General features: G+C 37.4%; 3 protein-coding genes across 4 annotated transcripts; 2 read left to right on the top strand and 1 right to left on the bottom strand.

Annotated features, from left to right (window-relative positions):
* The first annotated feature begins 2,122 nt into the window (after positions 1-2,122).
* LOC133841316 (E3 ubiquitin-protein ligase CBL-B-B) lies at positions 2,123-9,109 on the top strand. Its single transcript, XM_062273706.1, has 6 exons — positions 2,123-3,058; positions 3,118-3,525; positions 4,203-4,327; positions 4,385-4,506; positions 4,574-4,705; positions 6,774-9,109. Exons 1-6 carry the CDS (start codon positions 2,508-2,510, stop codon positions 8,139-8,141), a joined length of 2,706 nt encoding a protein of 901 aa, XP_062129690.1. The 5' UTR covers positions 2,123-2,507; the 3' UTR covers positions 8,142-9,109.
* A 1,452-nt stretch (positions 9,110-10,561) lies between these two features.
* On the bottom strand, positions 10,562-21,532 carry LOC133841314 (cold shock domain-containing protein E1). The gene is made up of 10 exons (XM_062273703.1): positions 17,228-21,532; positions 16,051-16,628; positions 15,579-15,973; positions 15,003-15,210; positions 14,470-14,934; positions 14,250-14,403; positions 14,013-14,182; positions 12,973-13,950; positions 12,724-12,901; positions 10,562-12,660 (listed from the first exon to the last, which is right to left on the bottom strand). The coding sequence occupies exons 1-10, from the start codon at positions 17,262-17,264 to the stop codon at positions 12,644-12,646; spliced, it is 3,180 nt and encodes a 1,059-aa protein (XP_062129687.1). The 5' UTR covers positions 17,265-21,532; the 3' UTR covers positions 10,562-12,643.
* Positions 21,533-22,732: 1,200 nt separating this feature from the next.
* On the top strand, positions 22,733-26,698 carry LOC133841318 (AFG3-like protein 2). 2 transcript variants are annotated; one of them, XM_062273708.1, is made up of 5 exons: positions 22,733-22,862; positions 22,923-23,117; positions 23,172-23,635; positions 23,697-24,089; positions 24,792-26,698. In XM_062273708.1, the coding sequence occupies exons 2-5, from the start codon at positions 23,034-23,036 to the stop codon at positions 26,281-26,283; spliced, it is 2,433 nt and encodes an 810-aa protein (XP_062129692.1). In that variant the 5' UTR covers positions 22,733-22,862; positions 22,923-23,033; the 3' UTR covers positions 26,284-26,698. The 2 variants fall into 2 exon arrangements, with proteins under 2 accessions (XP_062129692.1, XP_062129691.1); XM_062273707.1 differs by having other exon boundaries at positions 22,751-23,117.
* Positions 26,699-27,531: the final 833 nt, after the last annotated feature.

Here is a 27,531-nt window from a genome sequence, read left to right as displayed (position 1 = left end):
AAGTGCGCTGCGCTGCTTGCGGCTGCGGCGCTCACAGTTTGAAGTCGAACTCGATGCCGATATATTGCTCTTAAAGCCACAGACAGCGACGCGGCTGCTTGCTGTTTGCTGGTTGCTAGCTGGAAGCTGTGTTTATAGACTTGTCGACTTTTAAGCCATAAATTTTACGCCTGAGTGGCGTTGCGAATAAGGGTCACACACATACAGCACACACACACACACTCGCACAACATAAATAGATGCTGAAGCTTGCACATGAGCTTTGGCTTTGGCTTCGGCATCGGCTTTGGCTCGCGTGCATAAAGAAAATTGAGTGGAGCGACATCTAGCGGCCGACGCCGCCGCCACCGCAGTCGCGCAGTCGCTTAACGGCCAAAAAGAGGTCAGTAAGTGAATGTGTGGTGTACAGTTAGTTTTTGGGCAGCCAGACATGTAAGCGGCAAAATGCATCTGACAGCCGTGACACAGCAGCTAGCAGCTGCAGCGGCCGCCCAGAACTAATGCTGAAACCCAAGCATTTTTCCAAGCAGCAGCAAAAGAAAAAAAAACACAAATATTAATTAAAAGAAAGCCGGCGTCAAATGGTTTTGGCAACCAACAAGACCAGAAAAAAAACCTTTGGCATCACTGCAATTTCTTTTTGGCCATAACCAAGATTTTGATGTCGTCGCCGTCGTCGTCGTCGTCGTCGTTGTGGTTAGCGACTGCCAATAAAAATGGAAAGTGAAAATTGTAGCTGCAATGTCGATGCCGCTGCCAATGCATATTAAAAACGACAACAACAAAAGTGTACACAAAAAAAAGTATTAAACGTGTAATAAAATGTATAGAAGCCGCAATAACAGCGACCACGCACCTGTTCTGCAAGTCGTGCGAGAGTTTTCTACACCTGCCTGACGCTCTAATCACAGCCTCCTGTTTGATTCATACGCCCAGGCGTCGTTGCACATAAAAGTATCACGAGTATTATATAAAAAGTGATGATAGAGGATGGAGACCAAGACATCGACAGGCCTCTGCAGTAAAAGCGGAAATTATACTACACGGCAAACGGCAAACGGCAAAGAAAACAAAATCAAAAGTGCTTGTTATGGGAATGCACTTGTGAAAATGCTGTGAAATGCCAATTTCAATTTGATGAGCTACCCGACATGCCCAGTTATTTATTTGCTGCATTTCACAATTTCTAACGTTTTTCTTTTCCTATGACTACGCTAATTTTAACATAAATATGGACAACTTATTATCGCGCTTACAAATTGTAACAGTTGCTTGGAAATGGAGAAACATTTATGCCCAAAAAATCTACGTTTTGAAAACTACTACTTTTTATGGCAAATAGCGATGGAAGCACAAGCAAATAATTATTTTATATATAAATTTATTATTTATTGATTAAATTATTACCTTAAGATGGACTTCCAACTTATTGTTCTTTTTAAATTCGAGCTTTTTGAAAGCGGTTTTCTTTGTCAGTGTGGCCAGAAGTAGCATTTGTAAAGTAACGGTTTTTTAATAGTGAAGAAAATATTAGTAAGTGACTGCAGTTTGAACTTCTAGACATACCGAAAAACCTTTTCGTATACTAAAAAGTATATGTTGTGCCATTGGCAGCTCAATTACCTTAAAATTAAAATCTTTTAAGAACCAGTTATATTTTGCATAAAAAACTTTACCTTCCACAGCCATACAAGGCAGTGCATGCCATAATTATGGGCAGCACTGGCATTGCATGTTGCCCAACACTGCCTATAAAAGGGCAGTACTGTGGTGTCGATATCACGATAGATGAATTTATCGGTACTCACACACACACAACTTTATTATTGTTTTTAGTATTAAAATACTGAAGAACATCAAAAGTGATTTAATGGTATATTAAGAGATTACCTATTACTTAAAATATGTTTCTTCTTAGCATGCCAATCAAATGGGTTTTAAGCAAACATTCAATTTCCACCAAAGATGTGACAAAAAGTAACTATTTTAATAGAAAAACAATGAAACAAAATGCCATGCAAGTCAAGTGTAACCAAAGTAACAAATATCTTTGGTATATTTTCCCAGATAAAATAGTATATTTGCAGACGCAAGAGTGCGGTCAGGCTGACACTCACATGTACGCACACACACACACGCACATGTACGCACACAGGCACACTCATTGAAAAAGTCGGAGAATTGTGTGGGAAAAAAATCGTGTATAACTAACAACGAAACGCGCAAATTGTGCAAATGCAGATGCCTAGTGCCAAAGGCAAAGTGTACGCTTAAGTGTATTACGGGTGTGTGCATTCATTTTGGGGCGGGGGGCGCTGCAAAATTCATGTTGTCGCTAAACTGTCGTCGTTGTAACGCGAAGGAACTGTGTGTGTGTGAGTGTTGTTGTGTGTGTGTGTGAAGAGTGAAACCTACAACTTTACTCCCCAAAAACCAACAACACAGCCACAACAGCAACAACAACAACAAGAGGTAGCAGCAGCAGCAGCAGTGTTGAGAGAGAAAAGATGGCGACGAATCGCACCAGTCGCATACAATCACAACCAAAAATTTTCCCTTCGATCTTTTCGAAACTACACGGTGCCATCTCGGAGGCATGCGTCTCACAGCGTTTGTCCACGGACAAGAAGACGCTGGAGAAGACGTGGAAGTTAATGGACAAGGTGGTCAAATTGTGCCAACAGCCGAAAATGAATTTAAAGAATAGTCCACCATTCATACTCGATATACTGCCGGACACGTATCAACGATTGCGTTTGATATACTCAAAGAATGAGGATCAAATGCATCTGCTGCATGCCAACGAGCACTTTAATGTCTTCATCAATAATCTAATGCGTAAATGCAAACAGGCGATTAAATTGTTCAAGGAGGGCAAAGAGAAAATGTTTGATGAGAACTCACATTATCGTCGCAATTTAACCAAACTCAGTTTGGTCTTCTCACACATGCTCAGCGAACTGAAGGCGATCTTTCCCAATGGTGTCTTTGCTGGCGATCAATTTCGAATTACCAAAGCCGATGCTGCAGATTTCTGGAAGAGCAATTTTGGCAACAGGTAAAACAACAGTCGAACAGTTGTAAAGAAATATATATTGTATTTCCCATGTTTTGCAGCACATTGGTGCCTTGGAAGATCTTTCGACAGGAGTTGAATAAAGTGCACCCGATATCATCGGGCTTGGAGGCCATGGCATTGAAGACGACCATCGATTTGACGTGCAATGATTATATATCGAATTTTGAATTCGATGTCTTCACACGTCTATTTCAGCCTTGGGTCACACTGCTGCGCAATTGGCAAATTTTGGCCGTCACCCATCCCGGTTATGTGGCCTTTCTCACCTACGATGAGGTGAAGGCGCGTCTACAGCGCTACATCCATAAAGCAGGCAGTTATGTCTTTCGCTTATCCTGCACCCGGCTGGGACAGTGGGCCATTGGCTATGTGACGGCCGATGGTGAAATATTGCAGACAATACCACAGAATAAGTCGCTGTGTCAGGCGCTGCTCGACGGGCATCGGTAAGCAGAACTTTCCGCCGGAAATCATTAATAATTTCCTATAGCACTTTCTAGTAAATCATATATATGGCTTAAAAATCTGGGATTTAAGTTCTTTCCCATTAATATCCAAAATTCGTATAACAGTATAACTTTATCGTGTAGTATCCATATCCAAAAAAACACAGATTTTTTATTAGTATAGATGATAAATAAATCTGGTTACCTTATCTAAATAATATATTTATAAAGCAGATAAATCGATCAGCAACAATTACAGTTTGCTCGATTACCGTTCACATTAAAAAGTTAAACATATATTTATTTAGTAAAGACATTACAATACGCTGAAGCCCTTTTTAATAGCATTTTTATATCGCTTAAAGATCACAGTCAAAATCTTCTTGCTTCAATTAACGATTTTGGCATTAGCATTTTATTTATTTTTGTATATAGTTTAGAAAATAGAAGAATTTTGTGCCAATACTCATTTATAACCTATTGCATTCATAAAAGAAGGTAATCAATAGTCATAGATAAGATTTGCTTCACAAAATGGTTATTTCGTTTAGAAGCCTATTTCTTTTTAGTCCACTTGAGGCTGTTAAGCAAGATATATTTGTTTATGAATTGAACCAAATTTTTTATAAGATCAATGAATTTAAATTGCTAACTAAATCGATTTCCTTTCTCTTTAGCGAGGGCTTTTACTTATATCCCGATGGCCAGGCCTACAATCCGGATCTGTCGTCTGCCGTGCAAAGTCCCACAGAGGATCACATCACCGTCACCCAAGAGCAATATGAGCTGTACTGTGAAATGGGTAAGTATTCTAATCTCAGTTTAATACTCATTTACTAAACTTGTGTTCGACTTTCAGGCAGCACCTTTCAGCTATGCAAAATCTGCGCCGAGAACGATAAGGACATACGCATTGAGCCTTGTGGTCATTTGTTGTGCACACCCTGCCTCACTGCCTGGCAGGTGGACTCCGAGGGACAGGTGAGAGATGACCCCAATACGCTATAGATAGTGCTTTGACTAATTTAATTTGTGATTTCCTCTTTAGGGTTGTCCGTTTTGTCGGGCCGAGATCAAGGGCACCGAGCAGATTGTTGTGGATGCCTTTGATCCCCGCAAGCAACACAATCGCAATGCAACGAATGGCAGACATCAGCAGCAGGACGATGACGATACAGAGGTATAGTTTTGTGCAGCGCTTTTTTAGTGAACAAAAAAACAAATATACAAACAAACAAAAAAAGCCTTTGACATTGAAGCCTGCCCCGCGCCCGCGCTGCCCGCCTCTGCTGCCTCTCTATCACACACATACACTCTCTTTCTCTCTCTATCTATCTATCTATCTGTTTATCTATGATATATGTATATATATAGATATTGTATTTATATATACGCAAAACAAACTTATTACGATTTCGGTTCATTTATATATATATATATAATGTTTATGTTAAGTTTAATGTTTAGCAATTTTGATTTATTCATATTGAAATTATTAGCTGAAAATTTAATGCAACTAACCAGCAGTGCACACACACACACAGACACACACGCAGAAGCAGAAAACAGACAATTAGCTATACACAAACATATATAGTAAAACATTTGTGGTGTTGAGCGTTAAGCGGAAGTTGCTCATCAGCCGCCAACGCAAAGCAACGCAATCGCAATCATCGTTTTTTATCAGCGCTCGCTTCTGGCTGTTTGCTGTCGCTGTGCACTCTGCGTTGTTGTTGTTTTTCATTTAGTTGCGTTTTCGTTTCCATTTCACATTCGCTCGCTCGTTCGCCTCTGTTTTTATTATGAATCATTTTAATTGCGTTCTGCATTAATTCTTAAGCAACAACACTTTTAATGCTCTCTGTCGCTTCTTCTGTACTTTCTGTACTTTACACTTCTTTTTGTATATACAATAGGCACCCCCATATATAGAATTTATTACTATTATTAGAATGTATTATGTATAATGTATTACGACTATGATTATGATTATGATTATTCTTACGATTATTATTGTGTATTTTGTATTTGTACTTTAGTGAGCTACAAAACAACATCATCAACAACAACAACAACATTAAACACTGTCTGTATTCGATCCCTGTTCTTCCTACACACACCTCCTGTAATAATTTTTTCAGCATTTTAGTTTATTGTTTTGATATTTCCAAAGATATGTTTAGTTCATTTTTTGTGTGAGAGTGATTTATCATTTATTATTTTTTTTATATGTATGTATGTTTGTTTTTAGTTCTCAATTCGGTTTTCATTAATTTGTTTGTGTAAGCAGCTGCCTTAAGACTGTAATTTATTAATAATAATAATAATAAACAAGAAAACGAAATGCATATTGTATGTAAAATTATCATGATGTCATTATTACGATTTATACAATTTTATTATCATGTAGTTTAGCTGTTAATTGTCACAAGCCTAGGCCAGAATTTATTATATACAAAAAAAAAAAAAGAAAGAAATGAAACGAAATTATTTAAAGTATTAGCCAAGAAACATTAACATTGTGTGAGTGAGCGGATGTATGAGTGTGTGTGTATTTTGTAGTGTATGTGTTTGCGTGTTTGTTTCATTTCATTTTACATACTATATATATTTTTATAAATTTACGATTCGGCTCAGTTTTGTTTCCTTAACAAATGCAGCAGCATACATCAACAATATTCAATAATTATTATTATTTATGTTTTAAATGTAATACATCTAATGCAATTTTTATATACAAATATATATACTATATATACTTACTACAATAATAATAATTATAATAACGAGTATATCAAATTTATAGCAATTAGTTTTTTATAATTTTCGATTTCCTTAATAAGTTTTAATCGTAACGAAGGAAAAAAAAACAAACAAAAACCGAACAAACAAAAAATATATAATATATACATGTATAAATATTTATAAATATTGGTTTTTTAATTGTGTTTGACCAAATGTTTTCAATACTTTTTTATTTAATTCTTTATTTTGTGTTTTATTATTGTCTACAGTTTTTTTTTTAATACTTTCTTAACTTGCGTTGTTGTTGCCTTCTATTTTATTTCCAATGTTTGTTGTGCATGTCCAACAAAAACGAAAAACCAAAAAGCAGTTTGATTTTGCAGTTGCCTCGTTGCTCTCTAGCGGCATGTGTCTCCTAACCCTCAAAAAAAAAAACAAATATCCAATCAAATTAGTATCAAATTCTCTCTCGTGAACTGACTGAAAAACCACTCCACACACAGGATATGGGCGACTTCAATATTGCCACCTCATCGCTGCATGCGTTGAGCACCTCGGCATCGGCGCAATCCTCGACGGAGAAGCACAGTCCGCACACTTCGCCCCGCCTGGGCAGACGCAGCACCACGCCCAGCCTGATGGCCGTACAAAACGATCTCTATGCCGGCGGAGCGCCAGCATTAAGTTTGCCCAGCACCAGCAACAATTGCAACGGCGTCGCCAGCAACTCCACGCAACAGCAACCACAACCTTCGGCGCCGCCAGCAGCAGCTGTGATCAGCAATGGCATCAACTCGACCAGCAGCAACACCACACAACAAAAGTCGACGAATCGCATGAGTGCACCGCTGATGGGATCGAGTGTGATCAACTCGACGTATGGCCAGAAGTTGCCCAGCAAAACGGACAACGGCAACAGCAGCGATGCCGCCTCCATTAGCTCGTATGCCATACTCCAAAATCTTCAAGATGCCGTCGGTTCTGGCTCGAGTTCCGGCTCAAGTTGCAGCTCCAGCTCAAGCTCAACAGCTGTCACAGTTGTGGCAGCATCAACAGCTGCCGCTGCTGCTGCTGTGGCGCCACCTTTGCCGCCACGTAAGTCACCCGGCGTGGAGACGCCTGTGAAGCCAAATGGCAGCACACCGTCGAGCAGCAAGAGCATCGACAACATCCAGTGTAGTCTGGACAATGTGCCGCCGCAGACAACGGCGCCGCCGATACCGCCGCATGTGAGCAACAGCGTCGATACGCTGGCCGAGGATTTGATGCGGCAGCAACGCATCTCGAGCAGCACCACATCGCCGGTGTTGTCGCTGCTCGACGAGATGGTCGTTGAGGTGGGACCTGCAGAGACCATTAGCGGTGTGATTGACACGCGTCCGTTGGAAGCACGCGGCACATTGCCCAAGCCCAGCAATAGCAACAGCAGCAGCAACCACAACCACAGCACCAACAGCAGCAGCAATAGTAACAACAGCAACAACAATGGTGGAGCACAAGATGTGGCCAGTTCGCATTATACACAGCTGTGTACAACAACAACAAGTGCTGCAGCTTTGGCAGCTGCTGCTGCCTTGGCCAATGGCAAGAAGGCAACACTGAAGCAACCCGCAGTTGCAACTCCTGTGCAACAGCAGCAGCAGCAACATCACAATAATCATCATCAGCCGTTGCTCTATGCGAATGTGACGATCAATCAAAAAGACTGCGGCTCCGTGCCCTATGAGAATATCAATTTGGAGTACATTGCGCGATTGATGAACGCCGGCTACTCCAAGGAGAATGCGATCACAGCGCTGGGAATATCGCGGAACAACATCGAAATGGCTGGCGATATACTCCGTGAGTTTGTCTCCAAGAACAGCGCCTAAAAGTGCCCAGCACAGTGTGATTTTGAGCATAATGATAAGAAGATTGAATTGAATGAAGATGATGATCGATCCCAAAACAAAACAAGAAGCAAAGCAAAAAGGCAAATGATAAATCATAAGAATAATTTGATATTCTCACACACTCTCGCTCTCTGTCTGTCTCCCTGTCTACCCTATTCTCTACTCTCTATCCTATATATATATATATATTTCTCAATCGTCGCTTCAGGAGCACCAAACACTTCATCTAGAGTTACGCTAACACCCCAAAAAAACCAAAAAAAAATAAAAAATATATATATAAACACACACACACAACCACATCTTTGGCGTAGCCAGCACAAGCAATTAGGCGTAAATAAATCTTTCGCTCTCTTAAACATAATACAAAAAAAAATACATTTAAAATTATAAATACAAAAAACCAAAAAAATCAAAGTGCAAGTCGTCAAGTTCTCACACTCTTAAAAGAAAAGCAACAAAAAAAATTAAGCACAACCCATTTAATATCAAATATAGCTATATATACACTTATATTAAGACGTATCTACTTCTTCCTATTAAGCAAATTAAATTTAAAAAACAATTACAAATTAATAAAACAAACAAAAAAAAACTTCAAATATACGCAGTTTCGATTCGAGATCGAAACTACAATTTGCCCACCCCACTCCACTAAATAAAAGAGGAAAAAATTCGAATTATGCTCCATTCTTAATACAAAAAAAGAAAAGAAACACAAAAAAGACAAACCCAAATCGCATACAATACATTCAACAACAGTCAAGCGTCGATATCATGAACAACAAAAAAACACAAAAGAAATACAATTTTAATTGGTGCATCGGCAAATCATTAATTAATACTTGAATTCATTAAACACATCCAAACAAAATGCCTTTGATGCTGTTCCAGCATCAGATCTGCCTGAGTTTCCGAATCCGTAATATCCAAAAATAAAAAGAAAACCCTAAAATAATAATAACAAGAACAATGAACACCAAAATCCGATGCACTATCAAAGTTTACCTCGATTTTTTATACAAAACTCAACGTTTTTTGTAATATTTGTAATTTGTAAGTTTATGCAACTCAAATACCGTACCGAGTATTCGTTTAAATAAAACAAAAGAAGAAAAACAAAAACGTAAGAAATATTAACGAAAAGTCAAGAAGATTTGAAAATAATATTTGATGACAAAAGTTTGTATTACAATGAAATCCCTTTTTACAGAATTTATATAATGCAAATAATCGGTTTTTAAATTCTCGTCGAAAACGTTCTTAACCCTACACGCAATTTTTTGACATATAGTACGAGTATATCTACTAAAAACTAAGCTATATTACGATATATTATTATATACATAGGCGATATAATCATGCGTAACGAAAGCAAAAGCATTAAACCACAAACAAACAAAAACAAAATGGAGAAAAAACCAAAACCCCAAATGATATATCAATGCAATATTCACTATAAACAAATCAATGCAAGCGTAAACTTATAAGTAAAATTATGATTACATTACATAACCTCAAAACAAAAAGAAAATGAAACGTATTAAGAAAAACACCACAAACTATTTATGAAATATATATATTTGAATTTTAAGCAACACATCAGCGCGATAAATGAACAAAACAAATAAAATACAAAAGCAAATAGAATAGAGCATAACAGATAAAAGGAATCAAAGTCAATAAAAACGAATGCCGATAAGCGAGCGTAAAGTGAGGAAAGAAGCAAGAGGATGGTTTTGAAGATGAAGAGAAAAATGCGATACCATACCATAGTCATGTCATGTAACCCGGAAATCTTAAGCAGATATAAATTATTCTTATAAATAAAAATAAAAAAACACAAAAACAAACCAAAAAACAATTGAACGTTTTAAACTCAATTAATTCCTTTTCAGATTTCAGTGGTTAATAATTTTCGAAAGGTAAAGATATATATATTTTATATTTTATTGTTGAATTCCATTACAAATAGTAATTTAATTCATTTATTCGCCTCTTTTATCAATTCTGGGATTCCCCTTTGATGATTACAGTGCGTTTGAAAAGTAAATATGTTAAGCACAATAACAGAGCTGTTATGACGTTAAGCTGCATTCTGTTAAGTTGGTGTAACAAAGTCGCTGTTAAGTAACAGCAGCTAATGCGCTGTTAACAGGTGAAGTAACATTAGAATGTTGTTTCTTACTAACCTGTTTAGTTTCATTGCGGATGTGGAGTCGGAATAACAAGCCATGTCCATCCAGTTTGTTAATGCTTTCTACCAAAAACCCATAATCATAACAAACCATCAACTGCTGAATTAGAAGAGATTTAAAGCCTTGCCAGTGAAAGACGATTGTTGTTTGCTTTATTGAAATATGTATTTATTTTTTATTATTTGACTTATATAGTTTGCGTTTGTTTTTTTTTTTGTTTTTCTTTCGTATTCAAGCACATATGTATTTTTGTTTTATGTTTTTTTTTTTGTTGCATTTTTTTTTTGTTGTGTGTATGTTTTACGATTTTTTTATGTTTTATATTTTATAAATAAGGATTAGTTGCTGTTCTGTTGTGTCTGTGCTGTTCATTTCATTGCATTGCATAAATATCTAAACGCCTGCAGTTATATCCTTGGGCATATCAGACGATTATGTATGTATGTATACCTAGATATTCGTATAATAGCGTTATACATATTTAAGTTACTATTTTTCATGATTTGTTGTGTTGCTTAGTGTTCTCTTGTTGCTGTTGTATATATGTATAACATGGCTATAGTAGGACGTACTGATCCCAAATTTGTTGTTAGCTTGTTAAATGTTTTTTTGTTATTTTTTTTGTTTGGTTTTTTTTTCTCTTGTTTTAGTAATTGAAATTCATAATTTTTTTCACAATATTTGCTCTTTGTTTCCGACACGCTCTCTTTGTATTTTTTTTTTAGATTTTTGTTTTTTTCTTTTTACTCTATATATACTTTAATATTTAAAAATACATTTTTAAAAATTAATTTTTGTAATCTTTCATTAAATGGTTTCAACAGATTTGGCGCAGCAAATTTCATTTGCTCTTCTCTTTACTCTCATACAAGACTTTTAGTTAATTTCTTTCTTTTCATTTTTTGTTGGTTTTGTTTTTTTTTTGTATTTAGTTTTTTTTTTGTTGTTTATTTTTTGTGTGTTAGTTACAAAGTTCGATTTCTTGTTGTTGAAATAAATATGTTTTGTTGTATATGTAAGATGTATGCAGATGTATGTATGTATTTTGTATAATTATAATATGTAATAAGTTAATGCAACCCTTTTGAATGCAGAAAAAATTCGTGAAACAACAACAAACACAGTTAATATTACTCGTCGAGTGTTTTGGTGTTGAAATGTTACAATTGAAATTAAGACTTTGTTTGCTATATATAAATACTTGTTGCTTTCATCGTCGTCACTTTGATCATCATCATCATCACCATCATCTTGTTGTATACAATAATTATTCAATAAATATACATATATATTTATGAATATATATGCCAGTTTAACAGTAAGACTTCAAAGAAGAAGCAGTGAAAGAACAGTTTTGCGAGAATTAAAATATATAGAAATAGGTTAATAGAATATAGAGCATATATAAGTTGAGAAAAAACTATCTACGCATCTATGGCATATATTGTTGTTTGTTTGTCTCTTTGTTGTTGGTTAACATTTTGTTTAACGCACATATGCAAGGATTTCGTTGCCATTATACAATATTTATTTGATTTTTTATTTATTATATTCATTTTTTTTTGTTTTGTATTTCATTTTATATATGCTAAATTAAATTAAAGCAAAACTAGTTGAAAAATAGTATACGTATACACACAATTTGGTTTCATCTCTCAGACACTTGAATTTTAGTTTTAAGCAGCGCACAACTTCAAATTTAACAGAATCTATAAACTGTGTAGCATTATTACGAATAGGAAAAAGGAGGAGGGCCCTGGTTGTATTTTTTTTTTAGATTTTGTTTGTTTGTTTTTTAATAATGATTATTTAATTTCGTTTACATTTTTATCAGACACGTAGAAATTGTTTTTGTTATGTTTTTTGAGTTTGTTTAGTATGTATTTTCATCATTAATATATTTGCATGTATATATTTATGTATGTATGCATGTATTTATGTATGTATGTGGTATGCCATATGCATTGCTATCATTTATTATTATCGTTTCCAATAGTTTTTTGTTTTGTTTTCTAAGTTAATAAGTTACTTAATAAATTGTATCTTTCATTCATATTATATGGTTGTAGCGACAAATTCACATTGTAGTTGGTATGTTTGCAATTGTTGTTTTACGGTTTGTTTGGAGTTGTTGCTGTGCCTTCTTTGTATGGTATCGTTAAGCCTTGTTGTTGGTTGATGTTGTAGCGTACAAGAATATATATATAAATATTTGTATATAAATGTATATATTGTATGTATGCATGCATTGTCTTTAATTTGCATCTAATATCTGATTTGGAATTACTCCACCAGGGTGCCTGCAAATCGAAATTCCCATTAGATACATTTAATCTTGATCAATTCAGTTGCTGCAAACTCACCTGGAATGCGTGGATGGCGTGCGAGTACGGAGAAGCCTTTGCCCTGTGGCCCCTTGGGTGCGCGAATGAGAATCAAACGCGGTATACCATCCTCGCCATTGAGCTTAAGGCGCGAGATCAGACGATCGGGACGATCGTTTATTTTCAAAACATTACAAGCTGAAGATTTGCCATTACGCTGTGAACAATGTGAAAAACAATAAATCGTTAAGTTACTGTACATTTAATAAGTAAATTTCTTCTGCTCACCTGATTGGTAACCACTGAAAACTCCACAGTATCGCCAGGATGCAGAGCCACAGTGTTGCCCAGCACCTCGGACATGTGAAAGAATAGCTTCTTGCCGTCTTCAACCTCAAAGTTGAGGAATCCAAATTGACCCTTGATCGAGTCAACAGTTGCGCGTTTCTTCTGACGCACCGCATGCACCTCGGCTGCCCGGCCACTTTCATCGATGCGGAAGCTAACTAGATCGCCCTTCTGCAACAAATCACGCTTATTCACCAAACTGGTGATACCAAATTCATGCTGCGAAATGATCGTAGTTCTCGATTCGTCGAGTATCTCAATTAGTCCGGCATATTCCTGCTGATCCGGATTGATGCAACGCAATGGGCGTGCCACAACGCCATTGTGTACGGTTTCCAGCACCGCTGGTTGCGGAATCGAGTTCTTCGGCAATGTGCGCACATTCTCAGCTGGCAGGCAGTTGCCCGAAACAGATGTGTTGCCATTGGGTGCCAATGTGTACTCAACCTCCTGACCCAACTCAAGCCAATTGGGATTGCCTTGGTAGTTGCTAAAGTGAAAGAAAACCTCCTCGTCGTGCGACAGTGTCTCAATGAAGCCAAAATTCTCCTTAATAACAGCGATAAATCCGCGATACAATTGCCCGCCAGTGGTCTCAACACCGGTATGATTATTATTCTCCACCTTAAAGTCCTCAATGTGAGGCGTGCATATTTGTTGAGTGGTTGCATTGCTGCCAACACTGCTGTTGCTGCTGCTGCCGCCACCGGGACTGCCATGCATTATGTAGCCATTCTGCATGGCATTGGCAATCGAGTTGATGCCATTGGTTATCAACATTTGATCATTCTGATTTATATTAACGCCAGGCTGTTGCTGATTAGCGACCTGTTGGTTCAAAAGTTGTTGTTGCTGCTGCTGTTGTTGCAGTGAAATTTGCTGCACATTGACGGCAATAAATTCCTTATTACGTTTAACCTGCCAAGCAAATTAGAGGACGATTAGCTTAGTTTATTTAGGGCTAAGCATAAAAAACTTACCATATAAATATCGAAGCGTACACGCTCGCCGATTCTTGGTGGTTTTTCGCAGTCTTTAAGAAAATACATAATAGTCTTTTTAACATCGCCATGCTCGTAGGTGATGACGCCACCCTCGACGCGATCCTGAGATTTAATTGGACTCTTGGGTGCCTCGCGTGTCACGCAGCCTGAAAGTGATTCAATATATACAATTAATACAGATTCAACATGAATTTAGAAAAGATTTAAACGCACCCTCAATGTTGCTGGCCATTAGAGTTTCAAATTGCACAGAATTGGGCGGTAGATGCTTAATGCGTATGGCCTGCAAACGCGAGTTATTATAGGCTAGGCCGGGCTCCTGAATGACAGTGAACTCCACCTCATCGTTAACATCAATCTCACGGCTCTGCAGTAAAGAAGAAAGAGTATTAACAACCATATAAAAAGTTAACATTTAAATTCATTTACTAACCGTATCGAGCACCTCGGTAAAGTGGAAAAATAAGCGCGGTTGACGCTCCACACAGCGCAAGAATCCAAAGCCCTCTTTAAGCGAGGCAATTGTGCCCTGTTCTCTCTTCTCGCCGGACACCTTGAACGTCTCATCCAGCAGGGCAATGGATGTGGCACGCTGCAATTGATCCCTGCGGTCGGTGGCCAACAGGAACTGCACCCAATCGCCGTGGCGCAAAGTAAAATCACCCTTTTGATCCTTATCGCCAAATGGCACCTCCACCTCAGAGTAGTCGGGTGCACGATAGCGAATACGTCCCGGCAACGGATCATTGTTCTGACGCACTGCATTGTTGCGATCCAACGATTTGAGCACTTGTCCCTTGTAAATAGTGCTATCGACATCCTCGAAAATAACCGAACCGGGCGGCAAACGAGTTATGTTGCAGGCAAATTCACGACCCTGCGGCGGCACAGAGGCAGACTGTTTTTTTGTTTTTGTTTTGTTTTAGTGAGGTAATGATAAGTGACATTTATATTTCATCTACTTACGCTTCGTGTCTGTATAGTGAACTCGACATCGTCGCCAGGACGCAGCTCAACATTACCCTCGGCCTCGGAGAAATGGAAAAAGATCTCCTTAACGACATCGGCGCGTTCAATGAAGCCAAAAGATTCCTTCATTGAGCACACAACGCCACGATATTTGACCGGTTGAGCCGGATTCTCTAGCCGAATATGGCACGCACCCAGGTTGCCTCTGTGGGATAAGAATAAGAAATTGCATAAAATTATAGTGTGTGTGCATTTGGTATAATGAAATAACAATTTGCTACAAATAACTTGAATGTTTGAATAACTACATGTTCCAATTATACATTGTAGTTCCACAAAGTAATTAGGTTCAGTAACAGTTCAATGAACGACTAATGAACTACTTTCTTTAAATTTCAGGTATCGCTCTAGTTCGATTAGAGTTGGGCACAATCGATTCCAAATCTAGTTCGTTTAGAATATCGAATGGAACCAAAATACTGTGACACTTCTTTAATCTATTATTATAAGAAGTTTCTACAAAAATTTGGCAGCAAATTAAGATTAATTAAAATATTTTTTTAAGAATTGTACCTTTGGTTCGTTGCAATTTGAAAGCTGACCTTATCGCCAGCCCGCAAATTGACATTGCCCTCGACATCGTCTTTGGTATAGGGTAGAAAGAAGCATTCGCCGCGATTCTCATAGCTAATGCGACCGGTTGTCTCGCTGGAGCTGAGCACATTGTTGGCGCTATCGGTGCGCAGCTCGGTGGTCACAGTGCCGGTGACACGCTCCTCGGAGAGCACCACCTCGGGCGCAATCTTCGATACTTGACTAGCAATCGGTTTGCCGGTGCGTCGGTCATAGGTCATCTCAAATTCAACGGGATCGCCGATCTTCAGATGATCAATATTGCCAGTGAACTGCGAGAAATGAAAGAACAAACGTGCTTGACGCTCGCAGCACTGAATGAATCCATACGAATGCTAAAAAGTACGAAAAATAAATGGAATTCATTTAATAAGCATCATTTCTGAATTTTATGTGGAGATTCCAAACTTACCAGCAGCTTCTCAATGATGCCAGTTTCGCGTGTGGCCTGATTCGGATCGTTGGCTGCCGATGCTGCTGCTGAGGAATTGCTCGATTGTGAGCCAAAAATGGACGATGAGCTGCCAGCGCCGTTGTTCAGAACGCTATTGGATTGAAAGACGCCAATTTGTGGCGGATTCTGAAGGATATCGTTGACCTCATTTGCATCAAACATGCCAATGCTGGGATGTTGTTGCTGCTGCTGCTGCTGATGTTGCTGCTGTTGTTGCTGCTGCTGATGTTGCTGCTGTTGATGCTGCTGATGTTGTTGCTGCTGATGATGCTGCTGTTGCTGTTGTTGCTGCTGCTGCTGATGATGTTGCTGCTGCATATGTTGCTGCTGCTGATGGTGATGCATATTTTGCTGCTGCTGCTGTTGTTGTTGACCCATTGCCATTTGCACGGACGATGGCGTTTGCGGTCCATGCGATTGCGGCTGCAGACCCAACGTGGTCGAGTCTAGCGTAAAAGTGCTAATTGTCGGGAAAGTTGTCGGTATGCTCAAGCTGCGTATGGCAGACATATCGAAGTGCAAATTATCATAGATTTCTGCAATGGCAACAAGAGCGATTGTTACAAATTTTGAAAGGAAACTTTGACTCATCTTTGACATTAGAAAATCGTATCCGTAAGTTGTCTTCCCAAACATCTAAACTAAGTCACTTATAAAATTAAGACTATCAAATTTGCGACCCCAGTTTTTCTAGAAAAATCAAGTTTGTTGCTAATGTGACGAGTTCTATCCACAGCTTAACACAGAAATTTTTGACTAAATTGCCTTGATTGACTTTATTCTTACACTCATAATTATTATAGTATATGAAATTTTATTTTTGGAAGTTATGTCAAGTGTGTTTTCTTTTAAGCATTTCATAATATTATTACACATTGTACTGGTATAATATTAAATTAATATTCTTAAATGAAATCATGGTCATATATTTCTGTATCGAATGTACTGAAATTTAAGTAAAATGTGATTAAAGTTGATTACAAGATATGTTTTTAATGGCTTATAAATTTTAATATTATTCGACTGGAATAAGTTTTATTAAATATAAATTTATATTTATCATTTTCCAATCAAACTTTATCCCCTTATTAAGGTAGTGGTTGAGAAACATTAAGCTGTCAATCTTTAAGCTTACCTTCGCCAGTGCGATATCCTTTGGATTGTGTATTCATGTTGTTAATTGGTTTTGCTTTGTTTTGGATGTTTTAGAAAATGCTGATAGCGGACTAGCACAAGGAGACTGGTTTGTTGTTTGATTTGTAATTATGATGATCAAACGATGATTGCTGTTTGTTGTTGTTGTTGTTATAGTTGATGATGACGACGCGACAACGATGATGATGATGACGACGACGGATGACGACGAGAATGGTGAACGATAAAGAGAGCGAGCGCGTTTTGGAGCGGATCAAAAACTGACCTACTACTATCGAATCTATTAATTAATGTTCTTGTATTATGAAATGTTCTTTTTGTTTTTATTAATATTTTATTTTCGATTTTTAGTGTAATTATTTTTATATCAAAGAGAAAAAACTAAGCAATAAATACGTATTTGTTGTGTATATATATTTTGGCTAAACACTGGCACAAGAGGCACTGAAATTCCTTGTCTTCGAAGTTAATAAAAAAGAAAAACAATCATTTGTTGTTGTTGTTGTTTCTGTTCTTGTTTGTTGTTGTTGTTCAGGGTTGTCACCTCTCTTTTATAACTTTGTTTGTTTTTTGCTTTTGGGGATTTTGGGGCAACTGGCCCCAAGAAATGTATGTAAAAAAATGCCGACAATTATATAATGTAATGTTCAGTTTTTAATTGTTATAGTTGTTGGTGTTTTCTTGTTGTTTGTTAGTTGAAGTTGCGGCTGCTTCGTGTTTTAAAAATATATATATATATATTCGTAATCTGATGAAAATGCATTAGCTGCTGCCGTTGGTTGCTTGGTTGTTTTGTTGGTTGGTTTTGTAGTTACATGAAAAACTTTTGAAATTTCTTTAACTATTTATTGCGATTTGTTCATATGTTCGAGTTATGTTTTTGTTTTTTTTTTTTTTTTCTTTTAGTTTTACTAGAAAAATACACTGGGGCGCTTTACGGAATACTTTTATTTTTAATTTTTATTAAATTACTATTTGTTTATTTTTTTAGAGCTTTTGTTTGATATATTAGATGTTTGATTTTTAATTTTGGGGGGAGAAGGGGCGAGTGATTAATATGTTTGTTGTTATATTGTTTGTTTTTGTTTTTCTCTAATATACATATACATTTATATAATATATATATATATATATATATTTGTAGGCAATCGTTGTGGTTTTTAGGAAGTATTAGTGATTTATCTTTATATACTTTTTACTTTTTTGTTGTTTTGGTACAAACCAAGCTTTTTCACTCTCTCTTCTCTCTCAATGTCGCTCGCAGCTTGGCTGCCTGCCAGAGCTGCGGCTGCTCAACGATGCTCTTGACGAGGGCTGCACAGAAGTGATCCGTTATTTCGCTGTATGTTTGTTGTTGTTGTTGTTGTAGATTGGTGTTTCTCTTGTTGTTGTTGCTATTACTTTTCGGTTACACGTTTTGTAATGTTATTATTGCTGTTTCCTTTACTATTCACTATGCACATATTATGAGTTTATATTGTTTAGTTTTATCGTTAATATATATAGATAGATACTCTTTAATTGTTGCTGGGTTTTTCTTTTAATTTTTACTATGTTGAACTTTAAGCCTACGTTTTTTTGTGTTTATTTCGTTTTTTTCCCGTTTGTTTTTAAATATATATTTTTTGAATGCGCGTTTTGTTTAAAGTCTTTTTTTAACCTAGGGTTTTTTGTTTTTCTTTTTGTTGTTGGTTGTTGTTGTATTTTTCACTTATGGGTTTTCATTTGTTTTTGTTTTTGTTTTTTTTTTTTTTGCTTACCAAGTTAAGCTTATTTACTTAGAGTTTATATAATATAATATATAATATACTATAGTATATGTATCGAAGTCCTTTAAGATATCACGAATTTGTTTCAATGTTTTTATCTTTTAATTTGCATTTGCTCTTATGTATAAAGTTGTTGTTTAAGATGTTCGTACTTCTCCTCTTTTATTACTTCGTCTGTCTCTCTTTTGTTTTTCTATTGTTAAAAATTACAGTTGTTTTGTTTTAGTGTTCATTTCTTGTTATTTATGCAGAGATTTTCTTTTTTTGCGATTTTTGCGTATTTTTTATTTATTTATATTTATAAATTTACAGTAATTATCACAGAGTTGTTAAATCTTTCTTTGAATTTGTTTTTTTTTTTTTTGTTTTGTTTTCTTTTTACTTTCTTTTTGTTTCAGTTGCTTTTAATCGTTATCTCATTTAGACTTTTAACATTTCTCACTAGGTACACTTATAAAAAAAATGAAAACTATTTAAATATAAACAATAGTTTATTATTAAAAATAAAAAACTGTTTGGTTTTCGGGCACAAAGGCCGCAGTTTTTCAGTTTTCGACGTTTCTTTCTGGGTTTTTCAGTTTTTTAATTTCATTTATTTACAATTTTCTTGTTTTTATTGGCTAAGTTGCGATTAAATTTTTTGTTGTCCTTTTTTTTAATTTTTTGTTTGTATTTTATGTGTTACTCAGTTGTTTCTGTTGCTGGGGTCTTCTTCATTTTGTGTGTTTTTGTTTTTATTTATTTTTGTAAAAGTTACTTAAAATTAATAGAATTCTTGTAGATTTTTGGTTTTAAATGTTTTTCTTTATTGTTACCGTTTTTTAGTTGCTCGTTTTTTTGTTTTTGTTTTTTTTTTTTTTTTTACTTTTTTTAGTACATTTTTTGCTTGTTGCTTTTTGTGGTTTTTGTTTTCTTTTGCGGCACAATTGTTGCTTTATCGTTTGCTTTGCTTTTAAATTTGTTTCTGTTCTTCTTTTACAAGGCGGAACTTTCTAAAACACTCTCCAACTCTGTCTTTCCTTCACGCGATCGCTGCCTTTCTCTTTTGCACTTCTTCACACGGCCGCCGCTTGGCAGGCGAAATATATTTTAATTTTTTAGTTTTTTTTTTTTGTTTATCGTCTTAGGCTACAGTATTTTTTGTTTGCTTAATTAAATAATTTAAATTGATGTTGCGTTTAAATTAAATGTTTTTGTTAATATGTTTAAATTAGTTGTTTGTTTGTTTTGTTGTTGTTGTTTTTCTTTTTACTCCCGGTTATTTTGTACTTTAAAACTTTAATTCAGTTGTTTGTTGGTGTTGCTTTTGCTGTTTGTGTTCCTCTTTTTATCTCTCTCTTTCTCTCTTCTCTTCTATATCCTTTGTTCCTGTTCTTGTTGTAGTAGAGGCGGCGTTTTTGTTGTTGTCTTAATTTTAAATAATTTTTTTTTTATTTTTTCTTTTTTTTTAGCAAATTGAATTCACTTTGACTTAACAAAAAAATTCGTAATTAAATTAAAGCTTTCAGGAAAAAAATGAGGAATTTTGGGATTGTTTAACGTGTGTGTTTTTTTGCTGTTGTTGTTGCTACTGTTGATGTTTTCTTCTATCCTTCAGTTATTCGAGCTTGACGTTCAACGTCAACGCCTCAGCGTCGCGTTTCTATATTATTTTTCGCTGTTGTTTTTTAACAGTTACTGGTTCTTTTTGATGTGGTTTTTGTTTTGTTTTTAGTGCGTGCGTGTGGTTTTGAATTTTGTAATTGTGTTTGTTAAGACTTCAAACTCCGTTTTTAATTCAGTTGATTTCTCTTTCTCTTCTTTCGTTTTGTTGTTGCTTTGAGTATTGACGAGTTAATTTCACAGCGTTTCAAGTGTATTTGAATTTTGTTTGGTTTGTTGTTGTTGATGTTGTTGGTTTTGAAAGTCTTCGTTTCAAGCTTGGCTTGTTTTCTTCTTGTTGTTGTTGTTTAGTTTGCACAGATGCGCAGTCGCTATGTCGCCTCTTTCGCTCACACCCGTAGAATCTCAGACACAGAGACGCACTCTCACACACACATTCACGCAGATAGAGTGAAGACTCTTCTTCCGCTCACCGTTGCACACGATAATTCCTTTTACCGCTTCTTCTTCTTCTGAGCTTTTCGGCATGCAGCGGTAAGTTTGCTGTAGTTGTTGTTGTCGGTTGAGAGGAGATTTTTGTTGAATTTTTGAAGCAAATTCGCAAACGAAAACAAAGGAAATTCAAAACTAAAAGTTTATGGCAGATGCCCCTTCGGTTTATTCGCCTCTTAGACTTTTTGAGCTTTGTTGTAGTTGTTGTTGGTTTTATTTTGTTCTTCCATTTATTTTTATTTTGTTGGTATGTAACTCTTTTATTTTTATTAGATGATTTATTATTATTTTATTTTTTGATTCGTTTTCGATGGTGTTTTTTTGTTTTTTTTTTTTATTTTTTATTTGTTTTGTTGTATTATTATTATTTTTATTCAGATTATGATGAAAGTGATGTCAAAACGGAGTTTTAGTTACAAAAGCTGCAACGATAAAGAAGAAAGTTTGAACAATTAATACTCACATACATTTTGGGAGTTTTTCCCCCTGTTAAATGGTAGACAACGACAGCAGCAGCAGCCACCCAGTGAAATCTACACTAAAAAGTCTGCATTGTTGTTGTTGCTGCATTTTTATTGATTTTTTTAGTGTTGCAAACCGGAGACTCGTACAATTCGCGCACACATACCACAGAGTGACACGCACACACACACATGCACACACACTTAGCCAGTCAGTCAGCAGCTGCATAGAGATTTTACCATTGTAGTCTCCCTACCCCTCCCACGCTACAAACCGCTAACAGACTACCGGAAAAAATTGCACACACACACGTACACAATCTGCTGATATATGTAAGAGAAAGAGGAGCTCTTTTTTCTCCATATGCATTTGTAAACTATTTTTACACATTTTTGTTGTGGTTTTTAGCAGTCAAAACTGTACACATAAGCAAATTCACACACACTCACACATACAGTGTCAAATCTGTAGCAAAAGTTTTTTTGTTCACTTTTTTTTTTCGGACTGCTCTGCAAAATGCGTACCCTTCGCACAGACAGTGTTTGCGGAAAACGTTTATAATGCACGAAAACGTAATGTATTTGGCAATTTTTCATTGTAAATCACATGCAGGTTGATTGGTACACATTTTGTGCATATTTTCGTTGCGAATTTGAGTTAATTTATTGCCAAATTTGAACAAAAGAAAATTTTCACGTCTAGCAATACGTACCACACGACACAGCACAACACCGGACGCCATGTTGGTTAGTGTTGCTAAACGAGCGAATTTAAATTTTGCAAAGCAATTTTCACGTCAGTGCAACGAATAAAATAACGTATTGAATAATACTTTTTGCATTGCACCATTTTAAGCTAATATGTTTATAATTTCTTATTTAAATAATTATTAATTTGCATTGCTACACTACTTTTACTTGCCACCCCTGGCAATGGTTTATTTCGGTATATTATTAAATGAAACCTAAGGTCACTCCGCTAACCAGGTGATAGATAATACAGCTTTCTTTAAAACTAATCTACTTTTAAGAAAATGATTCAAAGTTAAATATATATAAATAGTATTGAACAATTTGTAATAACTATATAAATAAATTTTAAAAGCGACATTTACGTTACCAAATATGTTTATAATATCGATGTATCGATAGTGTTATCGATGTTTGACCACCTCTACTTCATTACAGCCGAAAACCGAAATTTCACAATAGCGCACCGCAAAAACTAAGAGGGATTGATTTGTTTTTAAAACCATTTTTACGGCAACATATTGAATCAACATTGTGCTATGTGAGGCATTAAACTGCGTAACAGTGCAATAACTAAATAATTGGTACAAAATTCACACAGTTTAGAAATTAACATTGCCGCCGCCAACGAATTTGTTGCGTTCTCATCGTTATTTAACCCAAAAAGAGAAGAGGAGACAGTTTACACCCCGCCGCCTCCCACAACAACGACATGGCAATCCGGCTAATAAGCTCGGGAAAGGCAATGAAAAGCCTGTTGAGACGCAGCTATATGAAAGGACCGCTGACGGAAACGGTGAGTTAAATAATTGCCAGAGATTTCATAATAATGTTGAATTAAATATTGCAGGTGCAGCGTGCTCCAGCTGCAGCAGAGTTGACGCCAATGTTGCGCTACTTTGTGGAACAGTTTCAGTTGTTTTGCAAAAAGCCACCCAAGGGCTTTGAAAAGTATTTTGAGGCAGGCGGCAAATCAACGGCTCCCAAAGGCGAGAAACCCACAGCAGGCAGCAAGTCATCCTCCTCTTCCTCATCATCTTCGTCTAGCAGTAAACCCAAAACACCCGCCGCCAAACCAAGCGCCGCCTCCGAATCCAAGTCGGATTGGAACTTCGGCATGTTCAGCAATAGTTCACGTGGCCCCGCGGCACGTGGTCCCGGCAATCAGGGTGGACGTCCCTTGGGCGAAGGAGGCGGCAGTGATCGCGAGCGTTGGATTCTGTTGGGCGCCATTGGAGCTGTGGTGCTTGTGGGATCATTTGCCTTCTTCGAGATGGGCTACAAGGAAATCTCCTGGAAGGAGTTTGTCAACAGGTTTTTGTTGTTCTCAAATTTCACATTACATAAGCTGACAGTTTTTTTATTTCATTGCCAGCTACTTGAACAAAGGTCTTGTGGAGAAGTTGGAGGTGGTCAACAAGAAGTGGGTGCGTGTGCGTCTCCAGGCGAGTCATGGCGGCAGCGGTGTCCTGTGGTTCAACATTGGCAGCGTCGATTCGTTTGAGCGTAATTTGGAGACAGCACAAACCGAGCAGGGCGTGGAGTCCATTAACTTTGTGCCCGTCATTTATCGCAACGAGGTGGAGGCATCGAGTTTGACGGGTCTGCTGCCCACGTTGCTCATCATTGGTTTCTTGGTCTATATGATGCGCAAATCGGCAGACATGATGGGCGGTGGCAGAGGACGTAAAGGTGGCGGTCTCTTTGGCGGCGTCATGCAGTCGACAGCGAAGCTCATCAATCCCACAGAGATTGGCGTTGGATTCAAGTGAGTTTGATGGAAGGTTTTTTAGACATGTTTACTTTACTAAAATGGTATATTAGCTATGTCTGTATGAGAAGGTTTGGAAGTAGGCAGGAAAAAAACTACAGTATTTATATTTCTAATTAGCACTTGAATCAAAATTGTTAAAAAGGTATACTTCTATGTCTGTCCGTTTACTTAAACAACCTTAACTATAATAGAGAGTGACATCAAATGTATTGTATACACTTTTATAGACTAAAAAGAGTATTTTTAAACATATAAGAAATTGCCCAATTTTAGATATTTTAAAATTGATTTACAAAATTTCAGAAGACTCGGTTCATAAGTGCTTTAGATAAATGGAAATATTTATCTGTTCTGGGTTCAGCTAGAACTCAGCAACTATCATGATGTGTCGCCAAAGTATTCCAGTTTTTTTCAGAACTTTTTAATAACAATCAAAATGCGTTTGGTTAAGGTTTCTAGTGAATAATCTCTACAGCTGCTTAGAATGAATTATTTTGTAATGATTCACAAACTTTCAGTACTATCGAAGAATAACTCCAAATTTAAAGCAACTAAAGTTAATATTGAATTAATAATATTGAATTAATTAATATTGAAAATTAATATTGAATTTAAGCCAGAATAATGAATCTTTTACATTCCATTTTATAATTGTTTACTTAAGCCTTTATTTACAAATTTTCTTTTACTTTTCAGGGACGTTGCTGGTTGCGAGGAGGCCAAGATTGAGATCATGGAGTTTGTCAACTTTCTGAAGAATCCACAACAGTATATCGATCTGGGCGCCAAGATACCCAAGGGAGCCATGTTAACCGGTCCACCCGGTACCGGTAAAACGCTGCTGGCCAAGGCGACAGCTGGCGAAGCGAATGTGCCTTTCATAACCGTCTCCGGCTCGGAGTTCCTCGAGATGTTTGTGGGCGTGGGACCGTCGCGAGTGCGCGACATGTTCGCCATGGCACGCAAACATGCGCCATGCATTTTGTTCATTGACGAAATCGATGCGGTGGGCAGAAAACGTGGTGGCAAAACGTTTGGCGGTCACTCGGAGCAGGAGAACACATTGAATCAGCTGCTCGTCGAAATGGATGGCTTCAATACCACAACGAATGTGGTGGTGCTGGCTGCCACCAATCGTGTGGACATCCTCGACAAGGCGCTCATGCGTCCCGGTCGCTTCGATCGACAGATCTACGTGCCTGCTCCGGACATCAAGGGACGCGCGAGCATCTTCAAAGTGCATTTGGGTGCACTGAAAACGGACCTCGACAAGATTAGTTTAAGCAGAAAAATGGCCGCATTGACGCCAGGTTTTACGGGCGCCGACATTGCCAACGTGTGCAATGAAGCTGCCTTGATTGCGGCACGTGACTCCAAGGACACCATTGTCCTCAAGCACTTTGAGCAGGCCATCGAGCGTGTGATTGCGGGCATGGAGAAGAAAACAAATGTGCTGGCGCCGGAGGAGAAGCGTACGGTGGCGCATCATGAGGCTGGACATGCGGTGGCCGGTTGGTTCTTGGAACATGCGGATCCCCTGCTCAAGGTATCGATTATACCGCGCGGCAAGGGTTTGGGCTATGCACAATATTTGCCAAAGGATCATTACCTGCTCTCGAAGGAGCAGCTATTCGATCGCATGTGCATGACACTGGGCGGTCGCGTGGCCGAGGAATTGTTCTTCAACCGCATCACCACGGGTGCACAGGATGATCTTAAGAAGATCACAGACATTGCCTACTCCCAGGTGGTGCGTTTCGGCATGAACGAGAAGGTCGGACAAGTCAGCTTCGATGTTGGTGGCGCCGGGGAACCGATGTTCAGCAAACCCTATTCGGAGGACACGGCAATGTTGATTGATGGCGAGGTGCGCGACATTATCAAGTGTGCGCACACTACGACAACGGATCTGCTGGTCAAGCACAAGGAGGATGTGCGTCGTGTGGCCGAACGTTTGCTGCAGAACGAGGTGCTGAGTCGTGACGACATGATTGAGTTGCTCGGCCCGCGTCCGTTCAAGGAGAAGTCAACGTACGAGGAGTTTGTGGAGGGCACCGGCTCCTTTGAGGAGGACACTACGCTGCCCGAGGGTCTGAAGAGCTGGAACAAGGAGAAGGATGAGCCAACGTCGACGGACACAACAGACTCGACGCCGCCGTCGCCACCCACAAAACCCGTGACGGCGTAGAATTCGTTGAAGTATTTCTCAAAGGGTTCTACATTGTTGTTGCTTTTCCTGTAGTCCTAGTCGCTAATAGTAAATGTTGTTTGGACTCCATTCGACTAGAGTCGCTAAATTCATCATGTTCATAAGAATACACGACAAATTATTGCAGAAACGAAACCCAATTTCCTTTTTACCTTACAATTCTTCAAAGAAACGAAACCAAAACTTTTCAAAATGGGTTTTTTGTATGGCGAGTTCTTTCAGATTTTTGTTCCGTTCCCATTCTGGCTTAAATTTGCCGTGTTCACTTACAAAAATAATATAAAAATAAGAAAAACATTGTAAAATGCAAATAAAACACATTTTTCGAAGAATGTAACGTAAGAAAACAGTGTTGCGAAATGTTTATAATGCAAATATATTGGGATTTTTAACACAGCTATTTTGATTCTGGTTGGAATTGATATTCTTCTGCATTTTCGAATAATATATGGGGAAATTTTTTAAAAATGTTGCTTAGAAGTGTTCCTAATTTAAAGTAAAATTAAATTATTTTTTGATTACATATTAAAATCAAATTTTTGTATTTGTTGAGAAGTGAAAAGTTAGAAAATATTCTGAAATATGTAGATAAATAAACCAAATTCTGTAGATTACATTAATATTTTTTTTTTTTAATTTTTATTACGATATGATTATATGATTTTTATTATGAGCTTCTTTTAAAAATAATAATAGTTAAACAATTCAAAAATAATTATATTGCAATTACTTTTTAATTGAAATATGCTTTCTCATACAACGGTTTCAATTCAAATAACAGCGTGAAACTTTCAGTTCAAATAGTTTACAGCATGATACAATTATAGATCTATAATTGTATCATGGTTTACAGTGTAAGCTTCGAAAGCTTCCAGCGAGTTGCGCTCTTAAACTGCTAAACTGCTGCTCTTCAGTCACGTTACGTTTGCTCGCTCTCACTCTCACGCACACACACACACCACACATGTGAGAAGCTCTCTGCATTTGCTTATCACTTATCAGCTGTGCGCTGTGTTTTCGGCATAAATGCAGCCGGCTGGCTGTTGCAATGTGAAAGGTTTCGTTTCGCATACACGCACACACACACACGCACAGGCAGAGAAACATGCACACGCTGTCGCTGCTGGCGTCGCTGTCGCCGTAAAGCTTTGCTCAACTAGAATTACACCACTACAAAGGCGAGTGCAGCGCGTGCTACTGTGACCCGCTGCCTGTCTCTGCTACTGC

The sequence above is a fragment of the Drosophila sulfurigaster genome, chromosome 3 (assembly GCF_023558435.1).
Source record: "Drosophila sulfurigaster albostrigata strain 15112-1811.04 chromosome 3, ASM2355843v2, whole genome shotgun sequence".
In the NCBI taxonomy this organism is placed as follows: domain Eukaryota; kingdom Metazoa; phylum Arthropoda; class Insecta; order Diptera; family Drosophilidae; genus Drosophila; species Drosophila sulfurigaster.
The sequence above is the reverse complement of the archived record's forward strand: the minus strand, read 5'-3'. Positions and strand labels throughout refer to the sequence as shown.

Coding starts and splice junctions, on each gene's coding strand:
- LOC133841316 (XM_062273706.1), top strand. CDS start 2,508: ATGGCGACGAATCGCACCAGTCGCATACAATCACAACCAAAAATTTTC. Junction 4,328..4,384: donor TGAGCTGTACTGTGAAATGG/GTAAGTATTCTA, acceptor TTCGACTTTCAG/GCAGCACCTTTCAGCTATGC. Junction 4,507..4,573: donor AGGTGGACTCCGAGGGACAG/GTGAGAGATGAC, acceptor TTTCCTCTTTAG/GGTTGTCCGTTTTGTCGGGC.
- LOC133841318 (XM_062273708.1), top strand. CDS start 23,034: ATGGCAATCCGGCTAATAAGCTCGGGAAAGGCAATGAAAAGCCTGTTG. Junction 23,636..23,696: donor TGGAAGGAGTTTGTCAACAG/GTTTTTGTTGTT, acceptor TTTCATTGCCAG/CTACTTGAACAAAGGTCTTG. Junction 24,090..24,791: donor GAGATTGGCGTTGGATTCAA/GTGAGTTTGATG, acceptor TTTACTTTTCAG/GGACGTTGCTGGTTGCGAGG.
- LOC133841314 (XM_062273703.1), bottom strand. CDS start 17,264: ATGAATACACAATCCAAAGGATATCGCACTGGCGAAG. Junction 16,629..17,227: donor AGGATATCGCACTGGCGAAG/GTAAGCTTAAAG, acceptor TTGCCATTGCAG/AAATCTATGATAATTTGCAC. Junction 14,404..14,469: donor TTACCGAGGTGCTCGATACG/GTTAGTAAATGA, acceptor TCTTTACTGCAG/AGCCGTGAGATTGATGTTAA.